Below are 19,445 nucleotides of genomic sequence, written 5' to 3' on the forward strand. Positions count from 1 at the left end.
GGAGCTCAAGCAGGCATATTACATAGCAACGTTTGGAAAGTACCACTTATGCTCCCCGATTCTTCTCCCAATTGTTCCCTAGTCCCACCGACCTGCTGACGTCAGTTTTAATGGCTTCTGGGAACAACACCCACCATTAGCTGTGAACAGCCTGGGCCACTCTAAGATGATTCCCAGGCACTTGGAGCCAGGACCACCCCCCACCCGGCCTTTCTCAGGTGCACTGGCCACTTCACTCTAGCTTTGAACAAGGTCTGTAGACTCTTCACTTTCTCACTCCTGATGGCCCGTCCAGGTTCACACTTTTGCTGTCATCTGTATATTAAGAATTCTTAATCTATAGCTCCATACTGCACCCCTTCCCTGAATTCAAATACATGTACAGCTAACTACCTAAATCATTTGCACCTCTGACTCCATTTTAAAACTTAATATGCACAAACTTACTGACCTCTACTGTCCCAGTCAGACCTGCTTCTTCCAAAATTTTACTCACCACAGGAAATGGTAACTTTGTTCGTCCAGCTACTCAGGCCAAAATGAATAGCTCTTAATCCGTTACTTTAACATAATTTGTATGCACATCATTAGGAAAGCCCATTAGTTTCTTTCAAACATATCCACTACCCAATTGTTTCTGACTGCCTTTCCGGACACCACTAGGGCGCTGAACATGAGGACATGCAGTCTAGGCTTCTGCAACAGTCAGCCTCACCCCGATGGCTTGGATTTACCCCACCTTAATGTAAACTATTGTCACTACAGAGGTGCAGTGGTTTGATGTCACATGCTTAAAGTTACCCTATAGTTTCCTGCCCTGTAGCACACAGGCTCCTGATCTGGCAAGATGTCTGCCTCTCTTGCTCATTCCAGTCACAATGATTCCTAGCTAGCCCTCTAGCATCCAGCAGTCCTCAAGGTTTCCTTTGCTGGGACCAACCCCCCCCCCCCCCCCCCAGCTCCCAGAGATACCAGATCAATCTGTTAACTGCTCAGAGCACCTCCCATCTAAATCTGCAATCTGGGAGGACCGGGGGTGTGGGGATGGGAAAAACAAACTAACACACACCAAGACACCTCCTCATCTGGTTTATTCTTTCTTAAAATATTTTTAAATATTTATTTTATGTGCATGTGTGTTTTGCCTGCATGTGTATTATGCATTCAAGTGCTCTTAGTTATATTCTCCTTCTCCTCCTCTTCCTCCTCTTCCTCCTCCTCTTCCTTCTGAGACAGGTTTCTCTGTTTAACAGCCCTGGCTGTCCTGGAACTCATTCTGTAGACCAGGCTGGCCTCAAACTCACAGTGATCCACCTACCTCTGCCTCCCGAGTGCTAGGATTTAAGGCATGTGCCACCACCACCCGGCCTCTTTTTTCTTAATGTTCAGTAACATTTAGTATAAATATACATACACCATTCACACACACACACACACACACACACACACACACACACACACACACACACTCACGCCTGAGTATTTTCAACCCCTCCTTTTCTGTCTCTCCAATTGACCTGCCCACTCGTACTCCCTAGACGACATGCTCTACATGGGAGGTACTTAGCAATGTTTCGTTTTCTTCCCTCCCTTTTTTTCTTTTTCTTAAGAAAGGGTTTCACTGTCTCAGAACGTATCATGTAGACCAAGTTGGCATTGAACTCAGAGAGCTGCTTCCTGTCTCCCAAGTGCTGGAACTAAAGGTGTGCTCCTCCATATCTGGCCCGACAGTGTTTTCTTGAGTCAGAGCTAGGTAAATCTTAGTAAGCTATAGTGCACGTTAAGGCATTTGAGGGTGCTCCGATGTGTACCCAGCTAGCGGCCCAGCACTCTCTTTATGTCTAGCATACCTCACTTTGGAGCTTTGCCTTAAGGAAGAAGGCATCTCTGCTGTTCTACCTGAGGTACTGTGGGTTACAGAAAACACAGGACATACTCCATTTCTCACCCTACAGAGGGACATGAGGGGGAGAAATCCACAGGGTTTGTAGCTTTCCAAATATACTAAGCACCAATGCACCTAAAAGTATACCAGAGAGCAAAAAAACCCAAACAGGCCCCCGAATTCCTGGGAGTTCATAAGCACATAAAGAACACACAATTAAATCAGATGCTATGAAGAAAGGAGTGAGAAAAAAAATGACTTCAACTGCCATCGTGTACTCTGCTACATTATGGTTAAATTTAACCTCCCATAGCTATAAAACACTGAATTTAATGTGAGAAAAACAGCAATTAAACTTTGAGAAAAATTGAGCTCTCAGATGACTCTAGTACAGAAAACAGGAAAAATATTACTTCTGAATAATACTGTAAATCATTATGCTATGTACTTTATACAACAAGTAACACCTACTTTCCCAACATTTTCATTTTATTTGGATATAGAAATCACAGAATCTTGTAGTTTCAAATGAAAAATGAGATTAATATAGCTAAATTCTGTGATTTACAATGAGACTTCCCTTCTACAATAAAGATATTCAGGTCCATAGAAAGGCAACACTGTGTCTACATATTCTGAGAAGTTAAGACTCTCTACAATGAGATACCTAAGAACTAAGCTTGCCGTGTGTCACACAGAACAATTTGGATTAAGCCTTTGCACTCTCATTTGCTAAGGAAGGGTGAACTATTATAAACAATAGATAAACAAATGCTAGATTTCAGTAACAAGTCAGGGTGGGAGGACTCCTGAGCCTGGCAGATTACGGCTTACCTGTTTTTAAGGCACTTCTCCCTAAAGCCATAGTTTTATTCCTGTACTTCCTGTTTATTAGAAATACAAAATGTGAAAGAGGATATTTAAATTATATATAAAGTTCAGAGCTCAATGTGACAGTCTGACAGGAGTGTGCACTTTGTCGAGTAAGCAAGGAACCCACCTTAAACATGGCATATGCTGTCAGGGCATTCCCACTTTGGGAGTTTTTCAGGATGTCCACTACACTGTCAGGTAATCCACACATCTCTAGGAAAGGGACGACATTCACTCCTCTGAAAAAGAAACAAAAATTTAGTCACATATAAGTAACCCTTTAAGGACAGCACTTTAGGGAGATTATCTGAAAACATAAACTACAAATATACATAATATATATTAAATTTTATTTGCTCAGGAGGCTAAAGCTGTGGGCTCAAGAACTGGAGGCCAGGCTGGGCTACATAGTGAGGCCCTTTCTCAATAAACAAAACAACAGTAACAAACCCAACCCAAACCACCACCACCAAAAAAGGGAAAGTTTAGCAGCTGATTCTGTATTGCCTGCTTTCATTTCTCTCGACCCTTTCCTGAAGTTCAATACAAAAGTCGTACTGTCATCCTTCGGCTCGCATGGCCATTCAATGAGTCTACTTAAAAAGCAGTACTTTGATTACAGTCAAAGTACTGGCATGAACTAACAGGAGAGCGGTCAGAACTGTTCACTTGACGTTCATCTCCTCACCCAGACACCATTTTCCTTAGAACACACTGCAACTCACATTTCAGGATCTTAAATTCTTACCTTTAGAACTCCATCAATTATCAAATGAATGAATGATTCTGTGGGTTGGACAAAGCCAACTATTCTAAAAGCAAGCCTTTATGCTTATTATCAGATAAGGAATATCTGTAATAGTAATTATTCTTTATCTAGTAATAAGGAATAGTTACAATAAATTGCAACAGATTCTTGGAGGGAGAGAAGGGAGAAAATTCCCCAAGCTGGTAAGCCCTGACTTCTGTAATTTTAGTTTCCTCGTTTTATTATACCACATTGTTCTAATCTTTCCTGATTATAATTCTGTATCTCTGTATCAGGACAAGGAATCATCCACACAAACTTGTAATTATCACATTCAGGAAATTTAATACACATAATAGTATATGGTTTGTGTGGGGTATCTTTCTGTATGCTTTGAATATGTGTTGCTCCCGCTGGTTAATAAATACAGCTGCTTTGGCCTATGGCAAGGCAGAAGAAGAGCCAGGCAGGAAATCCAAGCAGAGATCTAGGGAGATAAGGGTGGAGTTGGGGAGATGCCATCTAGTCACTCAAGGAACAAGATGCCAGCAGACCTAATGCCATGGCCACAAGGCAAAATATAGATTAATAGAAATGGGTTAATTTAGGTTGTAAGAGCTAGTTAGTGATAAGCCTGAGCAACAGGCCAAATGGTTTGTAATTAATTTCAAGCCTCTGAGTGATTATTTATTTACAAGCGGCCTCGGTACAGGGCGGGACAGAGAAAAGCCTCCGTTTATAATGGTTAATACAAAGAAGTTTATTAACACAAAATCTGTAATTTAAAAAATTGTCCCAGTATACTCTTGGCCTCTCCTCTTTGCAGTCTCTTCTTCCCTGGAGGTGACTGTGAGATCCTCTGGGCAGAAGGCATGGGGACTTTTAGATGTCCAGGATAGCAAGCATGCCATCTGTGAGTGGGACTGTTTTCTCATGAGGAAATTCAGGTTAAATATTGTCCTACAGGGAAGCCTTGCAGGTTGAGCTATGTCTGGTTTAGCATATGACAGCAATTTATAGCATCCCTTTCTCTCCCTTGTCTCATTCCTGGTAATTCAAAGGGTGCCTTTTAACGAAGGCAGGGTCCTCACGTTGCTCCATTATAACTGTCTCTTTCCTTTGTCATTAAGAAAGGGAACTGCCTGGACATACTAAGACAGTTGTATACTATTAATTTATTTTTAATCTAAAAATAATTGAGCTAACAGGGGAAAAGGTGACTTCTCTATGACACTAAACCACCTGGGAGTAGTCTGAGTAGATACTGCTAATCATTACCCAGGAGGACTAGCTGGCATTAAAAATAAGAAATCAGAATGGCAGAAAGAACTATCTTAAAAAGGTAAATTTCAAAATCAACCAGGAGCTCAACATACTACCATTTATCTGCACAGTCAATTTCCTTTTAAGACAACAATAAAATCCTATTAAAGTAAGACCTAGTATTAGACTTGGCCTTTTAATGGATTAAGTCTTTAAAGTAACATCCTATCATAACAAGTTAGTTTAATCTTCCAGCACAAAGATGATTATGAAATTATTTCATAATTTCCTACTTCCAACTAAACCCAGCACATAAAATCTATACAGTTAACACCAATAATAAGTAAAGACAAAATCTGATCAAATAAGAAAATGAATAAGAAAACATTTATCATAAAGATAAGAATCTGAATCAAACCAGAAGATCCAATGTTTGCCACTTTCTGGCCTGGCAGGAATGTGTGCTTACTAATTGTCAGTTTATGGACAGCTCAGCAAGGCCTAAAGAATATTCACTATCTAGAGGAAGTACAGTAAGCATCAGCAGAGCTGTGGCTGAGTGCATCTGTGTGATTAGGAACCCGAGTCTATGCACACACAGAATCTGAAGGCGGGGACAACATAGTTGTTATTGAGCCGTATGTGACTACACAGAATACTTACGTTTAGAGAACATAGATCTATGCCACCTTTTCCAGACAGCAGCAGTCAGGAAGCTCAGTATAAAGCATACCCATTAGCATAATTTAGCTCTGTCTGAAATAAATACATTAAGAGCTCCAGAACATTGCTACTTAGCTAAATATAGAATGATATTTTACTTTCAGGTTGTGGGAGTAACTAAGACAATCAGGTCAGAAATACAACACTGATGCCAATGTCCATCCTTCCAGAAACAGTTCTTTCTCCCTTTCTTTAACAGTAAGTAGGCAACCAACAAGGAAAGAGTGCTTTCCAGTTAGGACAAAATAAAAAGAACTACAATGGTTTTGTTAGCTGGATGGAAAACTGGAGCTTAATACACCCGACTTCAACCTGACAATAAACCATTCCCATTGGAACATATACCAATTTGTTTTCTTCTGTAGACAGTATTTTCTAAGTATTACTTGTGGTTAAGTCATCCACTCAAATATGTGAACTTCAATCGTGTATAATCTGCACCCATTAGGAGAAGCTGTCATTCTGGGCACTAGGTGGTAGCTCTGGCTATCGGAGTCCATGTTGACCAACAGCCCCGGGGGCAAGCTGTGCCGCCCAAGGTGTGTGATTTTAAATCAGGCAGTCTCACGTCTGTATTCTGACACAGCATTTTACAGAAGAAGAGGAAAGACAAGGTTATGTATTTTACAGGGGACTGACAGAATCAGCTGCTTTAGGTGAACTAAAGAAATCTGGAATACAGCTAGTATCTCCAGAATATTTAGGGTCTGCTTTTTCAATAACATAATTTGTTTATCTAAGAAGCAAGGAGAAGTAAAAGGAGGAAATTCTTTTTAATAGGCTGTTACGTAATATTTTGATCGTATTCTGACAATAAAGCTTGCTTGGAGTCAGAGGGTGGAGCTAGCCACTAGCTGACCAAAATGAACCACAGAGGTTTTGGAGGACTGAGTACAGATAGGAGACAGGAAATAGTAAGGCGGGACTGAGAGAGGATCAGCCCTTTTGGAGGGAGGAAGGAGAGAGAGAGGAGATCACTGGTTGCTTCTCCGCTGCTTCTCTCATCATTCAGGTTCTTACCCAGATAGCTGACTCCTGAGTTTTTATCGACAAAGAATAATTAGATAAATGCTACAACAGGCCAAACACAAACCTCATGTTCAGTTAACTAAAGACATAGGTACTGGGAGAAGACATGACCTTTGACAATACTGAAACACAAGACTCCTCAGGCAGCTCCAGAAAGAAAATGTAGTATGTCTAAAGCCACATATGGCAGGACTAAATGGCCGTCAGAACGGAATACCTTCTGTCAACAAATAGGGCAGTTCTGAGGACTTCTACAAATATTCAACATGTATAGAAAGTGTCTTTAACAAACAACATAATGCAAAGAAAGAAACAGAGCATCATCAATTACATAAAACCTGTCCCTCTAGAACTGCAGTGAAGAACACCCAAACCCCATGTTCCCCAGGAAGAGCACCCCATTTCCTGCCATCCTGGGAAGCTACTGTAGCTATCTTGGCAGGAGGGAAGATGGTCTAAAGGGAGACACTTGTCCTTCTGCAGTCAGCTATCAGACTGTTGAGACAGTGGTCCCCAAGGCCTGGAACTGCCTCAGGGGTCATCTGCTAAAAGGAAAATGCTAGAGCCCTGGAGGCCAGCCGAAGGGGAGTGGAGGGCTTGTTGACTTAATGAACAGATGTGAGCCAAGACAATGGTGGAAAGTGATGAATGTGACCACACTTTGACCAGGACTGATTAGTTATACCTACCTCTTGTCTTCTATTTAAATCTAAACCTCACATCAGTACCACAAAGATGGACTCAGGTCTGTGTTTGTGGCTAGTGGTAACAGGACCCATGCTGGTCAAAGTGAATCAACCAGCATTCTCTGCTTTTCACCATTACTTGTCTTTTAAAGTAGAGTACTAAAGGAGGCTAAGCCTAGGCCCAGAATTTGACCCTAAAAACTCTGGTAACAGTATTTTCCATTTAGGAGGCTCATCAGCTTTCTGCCAAACACAACTGTCATATTTTGTTAATGCCTTATCACTAAGCCATTAAACACAACCAGGCATTAAAAATCAGTGGACTTTGATTAAAAGAGTTAGCAAGTGTCTTCCCATGCCTAGGCCACTCTTCAGGCCAAGGCATGTGGCTCTTGAGGGCAGAACTGCAGGTTTTCCCGCTTTCCAACAGAGTGATGAATACACCTTACCTTAAAAGGCAGGAACTGTAACAAAAAGGATGCATACTTTATATAAATACTTTATATTGAACACCAGAGGGTAGGCCTACCAATCTCACTTCTGATCAGAACAAAAAGTCTTACCATGCTATGAATCAGAGTGAATAATCAGTCTCAGCCTGCCATGAGTTCAGGTTAGCTAGGCTCTGGCAAAAGATAGCCTGTCAATTTTCCACCAATACCATTCACCCACCCAAACGAGTAGCTTTTCACATGTAGAAACACCATGGAAACATGTAAGTACAGAACTCATGGTTCGCTGGGCTGGTAAGATGGCTCAGTGGGTTAAGGTGCTCACTGCTCAGCCTGCTGGCCTGAGTTCAACCTGAGACCCACATGGTGGAAGGAGAGAAGTGACTCCTGCAAGTTACCTTCTGAACTCCCATCCATCCAACAATAAATAAACGTAACAAAACAACAACAGTGACCTTACTTCTGAGTCCTCCTAAACATGCAAAGCTGTCAGCAATGAGACCAGGAGATAGCTCAAAGAGAGACAAACCTACTCAGTTCCACCTCTCACTAGCTGAATTATTTCCCCTCATCCAAACTTTCCACATTCATAAATGGGAAGAACCGCACCACTTACTGTATTTGGTTGTTGAAGGAGTGAATGAAGATGGCAGTTAAAAACAGATCAAAACACCTGTACCCATGAACAAACGTTAGATATTCTCATTAAATGTGAAGACAGCTACAAAAAGTAGTTTTCCTCTATCAATGAAGGCATGAGAGGGAGAAGGGCTGGAAAGAGAGCTCAGGGGTTAAGAGTGGATGCTGTTCTTGCACAGGACCAGAGTTTGGTTCCCAGCACCTCCATAGGGCAGCTCACAACCACTCTAACTCCAGCTCTAGAGGAATCTGATGCCTCTGGCCTCTGTGGGCACCTGCATTCATATGTACATACCCCAACACAGACACACGTGCATATCAGAAAACAAAATAAATCTTAAAAAAAAAAAACAAAAAAACAACAAAAAACTGAAGGGCCAGTGAGATGGTTTGGTGGGCACAGGTGCCTGCCTGCATCCTGACATAGCTCAATCCTGGGCACACAAGGTGGAAAGAGAGAAATGACTCCCACAAGTTGTCCTCTGCCCCCCACGTGCTCGGCCACACACATACACACATACAGATAATAAAATCAAAACTATTTAAGGCCATCAGTATAAACAAGAAGACTAATATTGTGATAAAACGTGGGAAGGCAGTCAACTAAGCCAAGACTTACTTTATAGCTGCATAGTAAAATGTTCCAAACCAAATACCGGAAGTTATTAGATGCACAGGAATTAAAACTTTTCCATATTGTCTAAAGGTTTTCTTAAATCGTTGATAAAGACTAATAGACTTGTCTTGTAAAGGATCTTGCTCTTCCTTTTTTTCTGATGGAGAGTCTCGGGATGTGGCACTGGAAGATAAAACCCTCTTGGATAAAATATCCTGCTCCCATCGTTCCTGGCGAAGGACTCCTAGCTGGGGTGGCTGAGCATCTAATAGATTCCTTTGCTTTGCAAGGCACTGAACAGCAGGTAAATGAAGCCACTGCTTTCGAAGGTGTGGTGTCCAAACCACTCTGCATTCACCTCTACGCCAAAGTAATGGTCCTTTTATGCTCCGGTGGTGTTCAAAGAGCCTGGCTTTCTGTGGTTCTGAGAATGTCCTGAGTGCCAGCCGAGACATAGTCCGTGGTACATTCCATTGCATTTTGAAGGATGGTGATGGATTTCAGCTTCTATAGAGACTAGATTTAGAAAAATTATTGTATTATACACAGATTTCCATTTTAAGTCAAACTACGTAAAAATTACCCATTATCCATTAGAAATAAAAGGACAGACAAACTGCTACCTAATTTGCAGGAAATGTGGTAAGGAACATAGTTTTAAGACACTGGGATTTTAACATTTCATAAAACACATCCTTCAAACACAAGCAGTCTGCTTAGCAGACACCACAGAGGGTAATATTAACAAGCCCTTTCACAACTAAAACCAGGGTGTTTAAAAGGACTCTTCTGTTGTACAAATCTGAGTTCAGATGTTTCCATGTACTTGGCTTGCAGACTTTGTCTAAGGCAACAAGTAAAATGATGACTGCTTTAACAGGGCTCTTACAGAATCATGTGCTACTTCTGATATAATCCTCTCTGTAAATATGTTACTTTCACAAGGGTTAAAGTTTGGATAGCTGTGATCAGTAGCATCTTTTCTATAACAGCCTTAGTAATAACAAAGTCGTAAATCACATACATTATTGATGATGGTAACAAACAGCCTGGTATTTTATCTCCTTTCCCCCCTATATCAAGAGAAGAGAAAGAGAAAAAAAGTGTCTTATGATTTGACTCGGCATTAGTGTTGAATTCAGAGTGACAAGGTACTTGGGAGGCAGGGGGATCACAAGATGGGGGCTGGGGGGCAGCCTGGGCTACAAAGGGTGATCCTGTCTAAAGAATTCAAGGGGCTGGAGAAATGGCTCAGCAGTTAAGAGTACTTGTTGTTTTTCCAGAGGACCTGAGTTCAATTCCCAGCACCTATACCAAGCAGCTTACAGCCCTCTGTAATTCCTGCCCCAGGGGATTCAACACCCTCTTCTGGCCACACATACAATCATGCCAAGATAACCTTCCCTCACTCCACTATAAGAGAAGATATACTTTTAAAAGAATATGGACTTCAGAAAAAGACAGTCCTTAATCAAGAATATTTTTGAGCAAAGCATTTAGTCTCTTTAAATGCATGTTTCTCAGTCGTAGATGGAATTTTAAGAACTACCAATGTATAGTCCTTATTCCATCCCAGCAATTTATTACTTCTAACATTGTGAAAACAGATGATCTTATATTTTAAACTGCATTACTACTAACAGCCAGTAAGAGTTCAATAAAAAACTAGTAGTTCCTAATACCTACTTTTACATGAAGGCTCATTATCTGGAGTAGACAGTTGACAGAGAAAGCAAAATCTGTCATCATATAAAAACCTTTATTAATGAATTATCCAGCTTATAAGATCAACTTTAACTTATTTCTTCTCTAGTAATTAATATTATTTCCTACCAGGCTCTCACAGGTAACCCTACATCAAGTATTATGTGGTAAGTGAAAATTCCATTGTAGACTCCCTTCATAAAGGGGTACTGCTTGTGTGTTGACATGGGTTCTCTGTTCACTTCCTACTATCCTAGGGGATCCATAGGCTACATTCCATAGCATTAATGCCCTACTTGTAAAAGCTGCTGCTTTAGTGGCTGCTAAAGCTAAGCCTGATCCTGTAGAGATGTCCAACATTGTTATTGCATATTTTTGTGAGCATTGGCTTTGTACTGGTTCTGTAGTCTAACTATATAAGGAAGTCAAAAAAGTATCTGGCTTGTGTATATTTGTCAGTATTCTGAATTTAAACGTTTCCAGTGGTGTTTTATGTTCTTCATGTCTCTCTGTATTGTCCTTCATATCTTGTGCCATGTGACTTTCTGGTTCCTATCTATGTTCCACTTAATTTTTTAAAGACTTATTTGTATTTCAATGTGTATGTGCAGATACCCGTAGAAGCCAGAAACTGTGTCAGATTCTCCTGGAGCTGGAGTTACAGGCAGTTTTAAGTCATTCAACCTGAGTACTGGAAATCTGAAAGAGCAGCAAGTGCTCTTAAAGACTGACTCATCTCTCCAGACCATTTTCCACTTGGATATTTCAGGGGTACCCGTATGTCCTTTAAATACACACTAGCTCAAGTGGTATGTTTTTTAGGATATGGATCTTTCCTGTCCATTCTCTCCTTCCTTTCTCATTATTTCCTATCCCTTTCCTTGGGAATTCCTAGTATGTCCCATTCTCTCGTTATAAGAGTTATGGGTAGAAATGTATGCTTATAGTAACTGTTTTAATTAACTTCAGTTCAGGTAGTTTGCACTCTATGTTTATGTTCTTATTAGTGCTTCTATCTGGTATTATACTCAGTTGTTTCTGAATCATCTTTCTGAGGCAAAAATTTTTTTAATGAGGTTTCTTATAATCCTTTTCAAGGCTGGCATGGCCAAAAGTCTTTGCCATTTTTTTCGTAGTAATTTTTGGGTTCACTTGTGGAAGCCCAGGGCTAGGCCACTTGTCACTGCCCATGAGTCTCTGAACATGTCAGTTTGGGTTTGTTTTTTGGTTTTTTTTTTTTTTTTTGGTTTTTCGAGACAGGGTTTCTCTGTGTAGCTTTGCGCCTGTCCTGGAACTCACTTGGTAGACCCGGCTGGCCTCGAACTCACAGAGATCCGCCTGGCTCTGCCTCCCGAGTGCTGAGATTAAAGGCGTGCGCCACCGCCGCCCGGCGCCGGGTCTGTTTTTCTAACTGCAGAGTCTGGCTGGAAGGAGCACTGCTCTACTCTCTGCATGCTGTGAGACGTGAAGTGTCTTGTTCAATGCCCTGGGACTGCACTGTTCTGCAGTTTGAGGGCTATAATTCTCCATTTCGTTTTTTTCTTGAGCTTTGATAGCTAGTAGGGGTATTATCTGACCACGCAGGGCTCCATTTCTGATATTGGGATGGTATGTTCTGCCCTTGAAATGAATTCTGGCAAGTCTATCTCTATTTTGTGTATCCTTTCTTTGAGGAGCCCTGACTTAAAGCCAACATCCCTGCTTTGCAAGCACTATTTATAGGTAACAAGTTTCTGGCCAACTTGGATACCTGCCAATTCTTTTGGACTAAACTTTATCCAGTAGAGCAAAGGTACCATATACCTGATTATATTAGGCCTCTTGCTAGTACAAAAGTCTGCATCATAAGTTAGCTAAATACCTTTTCCAAAAGTATATTATTTATTTGGTGCTACAGAAATTTAGTTTTCCAGAATTTTACTGGAATAAAACTATGTTGTGTTTATATGTTCCTTGATCCAAAATAGCCATGTGTTATAATGACTTATAACCTTAATTGTGCACTAGGTGTTGCGTATTACGTTTTATAAAGTATAAAAATAATCTTTTAATGGTTTTTGATCCTGTTGTTCTTCTCCCCAATAAAATTCTGTGATTTTTTTATGTGTATGTTTTTAGGATGATGTTTACATAGGGTAAGTGTTGCTTCCAGTAACCAAATAGAACTTGGCAACCTTTGCACATCCTCTTTAGATGTAAGCACCCTACTCCCCTAATTTTTTTTCTCTTGCTTTTGATTATATACCTGCCATTTGATGACCATTGAAGTCCTAAAAATTTTTTTTTTTTTTTTTTTTTTTGGTTTTTCGAGACAGGGTTTCTCTGTGTAGCTTTGCGCCTTTCCTGGAACTCACTTGGTAGTCCAGGCTGGCCTCGAACTCACAGAGATCCGCCTGGCTCTGCCTCCCGAGTGCTGGGATTAAAGGCGTGCGCCACCACCGCCCGGCTGAAGTCCTAAAAATTTTTAAGTGGTGTCTGGTCTTAGTTTTTCCTTATTAATTCCTTTTCCACCCTGATCACCTAGCCACTTTCATAATCAACACACAACACTCTGTGACTAAATATGCACCCCCTTTTCTCCTTCTTTATTTAAAACACACACACACACACACACACACACACACACACACACACACACACACCATGCAATTCCTCAGAAGGACAACAACAGAATATTTTCTCTTTCAAGGTGATTTGGACACTATATTTCAATTAAAGTCAGATCTCATTGTACAAGGTTAACATGACTGACACTAAAACCAGACAATGGTACAACTAGTATCACTGGTAAACAGACAACACTAACACCCCCTCTCCCCCCACAATACTGGCAAATCAATTCTAACTACATAGCCAAAAGTTTATACAGCATGAAAAGTGAGATTTACTACTGGGGTGCAATAATGCAATAATGTTTCAACGTATGAAAATTAAAAGACCTAACAACACATCAGCTTAATGAAAAATTGTGATTATCTTTATAGATGTAGAAAAAGAACATATGCAATAACTATCCCAAACAGATCAGGTATGGAAGAATCAGTACTCAACACAACTTCTACATGTGTCAGACCTATAGCCAATGCCATACTAAAATGAGAAAACCTCACCGTGTTTCTTCTCATATCCGAACACAAGGATATCTACTCTTTTTCAATATATCACTTTAGCCAAAGCAATGATGAAAGGGAAGCATGTGTATGAAGAGAAATTTAATTATCTTTGTTTGCAAATGACATTATCCATTAAAAAAAAAACTAGACTCTACCAAGACTCACAGAATTGGCAAATTTAATAAGCTGCATGATAAAAAAAACATATAAAGTCTATCATTTTTATTTACCAATTCAAAACATGCATTTCTTGGGAATTAACACCAAACCTTGATACAGACCCAGCTTTCCTCTGTAACCCATCCCCATCCCATTGTGTCAGCCTCCAATACCAAGACATACTAACTATCTACCTGGGCCCTCTGTGGCCATACCAGGCTGGGACTCAGGTAGGCAATTCACACCATCCTTCCTGTCCTCCATTATCATCCCCCCTTCTTACCCTCAGCTCTGTAATAACCAGCTCGAAGGTGCCCCTTCTCCCACTTGAATTCCATTCACTGGAGGCTCTTGATACAAAGGCAGGACCCCCCTAGCCCGCTCATCCCTGTCTCTCCAGATTATTCTTTGTCTTACTGTAACTAACTTTCAGGGCCCTTCCTCACATCACATCTCTGACTTCCTGGGGAGTCTACCTCTTGGTGTGGACCCCTTAGCTCTTTCCCTTGGCTTCTCTCAGCCTTTTCTCCTAGGCCATCTCTTACTCCTCTCTGCCACCCACTACTACAAAAACACTCTCTGTATGCAACCCACAGCCACACACTTTCCGAGATCAGCAGAAACCAAGGACTGAAACAGTCACCCTACAAAGATCAAATATCCACACCTAGAATCACCTAAGTCATCAGAACTCCAGGTGCCTAGAAACCAGCACAAAAATACAAATATTAACAGCCAAGACAATATGCTTCCACCAAAAACTGTAACCCTAGGAACTAGGCCCTGAGAAATGTAATAGAGCCGAAGCACAAGACAAGGACTTCAAAATAGCAATTATGAACATGTTCAAGGACATTAAAGAGGATATGAACAAATTCCATAAGAGAGTTTGTGAAAACAGAAACAAACAGTGGAATGAAAATATTGAGAGCAATTCATGACAGGAAAGTATTTAACAAAGAAATAGAATCACTAGAGAAAACCCAAACTGAGATAAAACTGGAAATGAAAAACTCAGAGGTAAGCCTCACCAGTAGAGTACAAGACATGAAACAGAATCCTGGGTGCCGAGGACACGGCAGAAGACATGGGGGTCCCAGTCAAGGAAATGTCTAAACCTCTATGCGCAAAACATGAAGGACACCTGGGTCACCATGAAAAGACCAGATCTACAAATTACAGGATAGAGGAAGAAGAAACCAAAGTCAAAGAGAAAATATTTTCAACAAAACCATGGAGGAAAATTTCCCCAACGTAAAGAAGGAGGTGTCTATCAAGGTATAGGAAGCATACAGAACATCAAATAAGCAAGACCTTTAAAGAAATCCCCCACAACACATATCAAAGCACTAAATGTATAGAACAAAGAAAGAATTTAAAAGCTGAAAAGGAAAAAGATCAGGTAACATATAAAAGCAGGCCCATTAGAACAGTGGTTCTTAACCTGTGGGTCATGACCTCTTTGGGGATCAAACCACCATTTCACAATGGTCACCTAAGACCACTGGAAAACAAAGATATTTGCATTATGATTCAGAACAGTAGCAAAATGACAGTTATGAAGTAGCAATGGTTGAGGGATAGGGTCACCACAACACAAGGAACTGTATTAAAGGGTCACAGCTTAGGAAAGTTAAGAACCACTGCTTTAGAATAACAAATGACTTCTCAACGGAGATTCTAAAAGCCCGAAGGGCCTGGATGAATGTACTTCACCTCTACTGACTAGTGTTCATGGTATTGGAAGGTACTCTGCAGCTACCAGAGGAGGGAAGGCAACCAGCAACCCATCTACAAACCCTGCCGTCTACAAAGGTGACCTGCCTGCATAATGGTGCAAACATGGGAGCAACCAACCAATCTCTGATTGGATTTAAGGCCTGCTCCATGATGTGGAACCCATGCCTGACACTCCTCGGGTGGCCAAGAACCTGAGACTAGATAGGCCCTGGGCCCAACTGGAAACCAAATAGTATTGTTACGGTAAAGGAATATAGCAATAAAATGACTTCTAACATCATTCTGCCATACCCAAAGATCAGTGGCTTGCTTAGTCATTGTGAGAAAAGCTTCCTCCTGGCAGTAGATGGAACTAACACAGAGACCCACACCTGGACAATGTGCAGAGTGTAGCCAGGCAGGAAGTATAGGCAAGAAGTATAGGCAGGGTGACCAGACCAGGAGAATTCTGGGAAGAGAAAGGGCGGAGTCAAGGAATCACTAGCCAGATACAGAGGAAGCAAGATGAGAATGCTGCACTAAGGAAAGGTACCAAGCCATGTGGCTAAACACAGATAAGAATTATGGGTTAATTTAAGTGTAAGAGTTAGTTAGTAATAAGCCTGAGCTACCAGCTGAGCATTTAAAAGTATTATTAAGCCTCCTAGTCAATTATTTGGGAAGTGGCTGCTGGGTATTTAGCAACAGGCAGGAGGGAGAGAAACTTCTGCCAACAAGTCCTAAACAGAATGTCTCCATCAAATCCCTCCTCCAGGGCTCAGGGAGCTATAAGTGGAGGCTGAAAGATTGTAAGGGCCAGAGGATGATACTAAGGAAACAGTATCTTCCAGAAACAACAGGACTGACATCTAGGAGCTCATAGGAACTGTTGCAGCATGCATAGGGCCTGTATAGGTTTAAACCAAATGAGGTGCCAGCTCTGTGAGAGGGAAGTGGACATGAGCTCCCATTCCTAACTGTTGTGGGATATTAATTTAAGATGTGTTACATTCGTTATGCCATGGAATATTTATTTAATGATGTGAAGACATGTTACATTTGTTTGATTAAATAAAATTAACCTTGGGTCAGAAGACTGAGTCAGCAACTAAATGACAGGAAGTGGTAGGGAGGAACCATTTGTAGTTAGGATTCTTAAATGGGAGCTGAGCAGAAAGACATGCTGATTTGGGGGAGACTTGAGCTAGGAGAGGAGGCTAGCTACTAGCTATTCAGCCTCTCTAAGCAAATGTAGTTCTATGAATGCCTCCAACTCTGTTCTTTTGTTCAATATCACATTTCCTATTATGGATCTTTTGTATTTGCCTTTGAATCTTGAGTTCTACAGAGGAATAGAGATCTAGATAAAGTTCTCTGTAGCTGCTGTAATAGAGTCAGTGCCTGAAGGAATGGAATTCCCGCCAGGCTACAGCCAATGTGTCCAATCCGCTACTGGTAGCTGCGGATTTGCAACTGCCAGTTAGGACAGGAGTTGCTTAAGGGGCAGCTACTGAATTTAATGAAAAACAACACCAACCAAATGACATCTACTTGCAAAGGAAAAAATTTTCCAATGGAGTCTCACTTAAGGGTAGGCCCCATGCCCAGCAGTAGGTGGCCAACACAACATTAACCTGAAGACTTTTTGTCTTTTACTGCATGTTTGGCCTTTTTTTTGGTCTTACTGGTCTTTTGTATATTGTGGTTTCTGATTTTGTGTTTTCATTATTTTCTTTCGTGTGTGTGTGTGTGTGTGTGTGTGTGTGTGTGTGTGTGTATGTTTGTGTGTGTATTTGTGTTTCTTCTGCCTTTTCTTTCTTTTTTTTTTTTTTTTTTGGTCTGTTTTTGTTGTTTTGTTTTCCTCTCCCCTGAAAAGACAGAGAGAAAGGAAGGCTTGGAAGCTGGGTGGGTGGGGATGTGGAAAGGATCTGGGAAGAGTTGGAGGAAGGAAAACTGCGATCAGAATACATTCTATGAAAAAATAAATAAAAATTTAAAACTTGCTAAGCAATCCCATTCACAAACAACTTGGGAATATATTTAATCAAGGAAGTAAAAAAAAAAATCTACACTTACAAAACACTTGATAAAAGAAAAAAACCCATATGAAAAGACTTCTCTCTTCTATAGAGGACCAGCAGAATTACTACTGTTAAAATTTCTACACCATCCAAAACAATTTAGACTTTGTGCAATATCCATTAAAAAAAAAAAAAAAGAGCCCAGTATTTTTTTTTCCAAAAAGCTATCAAGTACAATCCTAAAATTCATAGGCAAACACAAAAGATCCATAATAGGGAATGTGATACTGAACAACAGAACAGAGTTGGAGGTATTCATAGAAGTACATTAATCAAAACAGCTTGTTACTATCATTAAAAATCAGACACATAGGACTGGAGAGATGGCTCAGTGACTAGTCTTGCAGAGGATCCAGGTTCATGTCCCTAAACCCACATGGCAACTCAACTGTATGCAACTCTATCCAGTTCCAGGGATTCTTACACCCTCTGGCTTCCATGGGAACTAAGCACACATGTCCACATACATACATGCAGGCAAAACACTCCTGCATAAAACAAACAAACAAACAACAACAAAAATGCCTGGAAGAAACAAGACACAAAGCTGGGAGGAACAGAATAGAAATTCTAGAAATAAAGTCCTTATAGCTACAGCTATCTGACTCTTAACACAGGCACTAAAAATAAACACTGGAGAGAAAAGACAGCCTTTTCAATAAATGGTACTGTGAGGGTCTATGAGAAGAAGATTCAAATTTCACATTTTGCTCTCATCTAATACCATCTTATACAAAACCAACCAGAACTAGACCGGGCCATTCAAAGAGATGCTATTTAAAAAACAAGCAAACAGGATTGATTGTAGCGCAGCTGTCAGAGTACTTGACTAGCAGTCATAAAACCCTAGGTTTGGGTTTATGCCCAGCAAGACATAAACCACATGTGGTGGTGCACACTTAGAATTCCAGCACTGGGGAGGTAGAAGCAGGAGACCCAGAAGTTCAAGTATATCAATTATATGTAGTGAGTTCCAGGTCAGCCTGGGCTATTAGGTCTTATCGCCAAAAACAAACAACAGACAAGCACACCTCAATGAAATATCATCTCACCCAACTTAAAACGGCTATTATCAAAACTACAAAAACAACAAGTGCTGGCTATGGTGATATTTTATTTGTGCTGAAATGTGATTTTATTTGTATGTTAATAAATAAAGTTGCCTGGGGGTCAGAGCTAATAGCAAGCCATAGCAGAAGCTGGGCGGCAGTGGCATAAGTATAGAACATATGTGGCAATAAGAAAAATAACCTACACTTTCCATACCAAGGGCAAGCCACTGTCACTTTTGGTAGCATTTTTATTCACATTTTCATAAAAATTCCTTATTATGCTTTTTACTGACCACTGCTTTAAGGCTTTTTAGCTTCAAAGCACATCTTAAACTACAATTGATATCAACATCACCCTATGTGTGACGTCTATACATAATCTGAGTATGTCTGAAAATAAGAATTAGCACAAATACACCCCTCGTTTCTGAAAACAATACTTGGGTGATGTCCTAGTTAGGGTCACTGTTGCTGTGATGATACCCATGACCAAAAGCGAATTGGGAAGGAAAGAGTTTATTTGGCTTACACTTCAACATCATAGTCCATCATTGAAGGAAGTCACGACAGGAACTGAAGCAGGGCTGGATCCTGGCTGGAGGCAGCAGCTGATGCAGAGGCCATAGAGGAGTGCTGCTTACTGCCCCCCACGCCTGGGCTTGCTCAGCCTGTTTTCTTATAGAATCCAGGACTATCAGCCTAA

The 19,445-nt window shown here is 40.8% G+C and overlaps 1 protein-coding gene across 2 annotated transcripts in view; it reads right to left on the reverse strand.

Moving 5' to 3' along the window:
* Nucleotides 1-19,445, reverse strand: part of Fam210a (family with sequence similarity 210 member A) — a 39,030-nt gene that overhangs the window by 9,339 nt on the left and 10,246 nt on the right. For both annotated transcript variants that reach the window (XM_052742426.1, XM_052742425.1), the window contains 2 exons: nt 8,918-9,430; nt 2,886-2,997 (listed from right to left, as the gene is read on the reverse strand). In XM_052742426.1, the coding sequence (XP_052598386.1) occupies nt 2,886-2,997; nt 8,918-9,393 (588 nt within the window). In that variant the 5' untranslated portion in view covers nt 9,394-9,430. The remainder of the gene's footprint in view (nt 1-2,885; nt 2,998-8,917; nt 9,431-19,445) is intronic.

The sequence above is a fragment of the Peromyscus californicus genome, unplaced genomic scaffold (assembly GCF_007827085.1).
Source record: "Peromyscus californicus insignis strain IS unplaced genomic scaffold, ASM782708v3 Scaffold_17__1_contigs__length_78620276, whole genome shotgun sequence".
Lineage (NCBI taxonomy): Eukaryota > Metazoa > Chordata > Mammalia > Rodentia > Cricetidae > Peromyscus > Peromyscus californicus.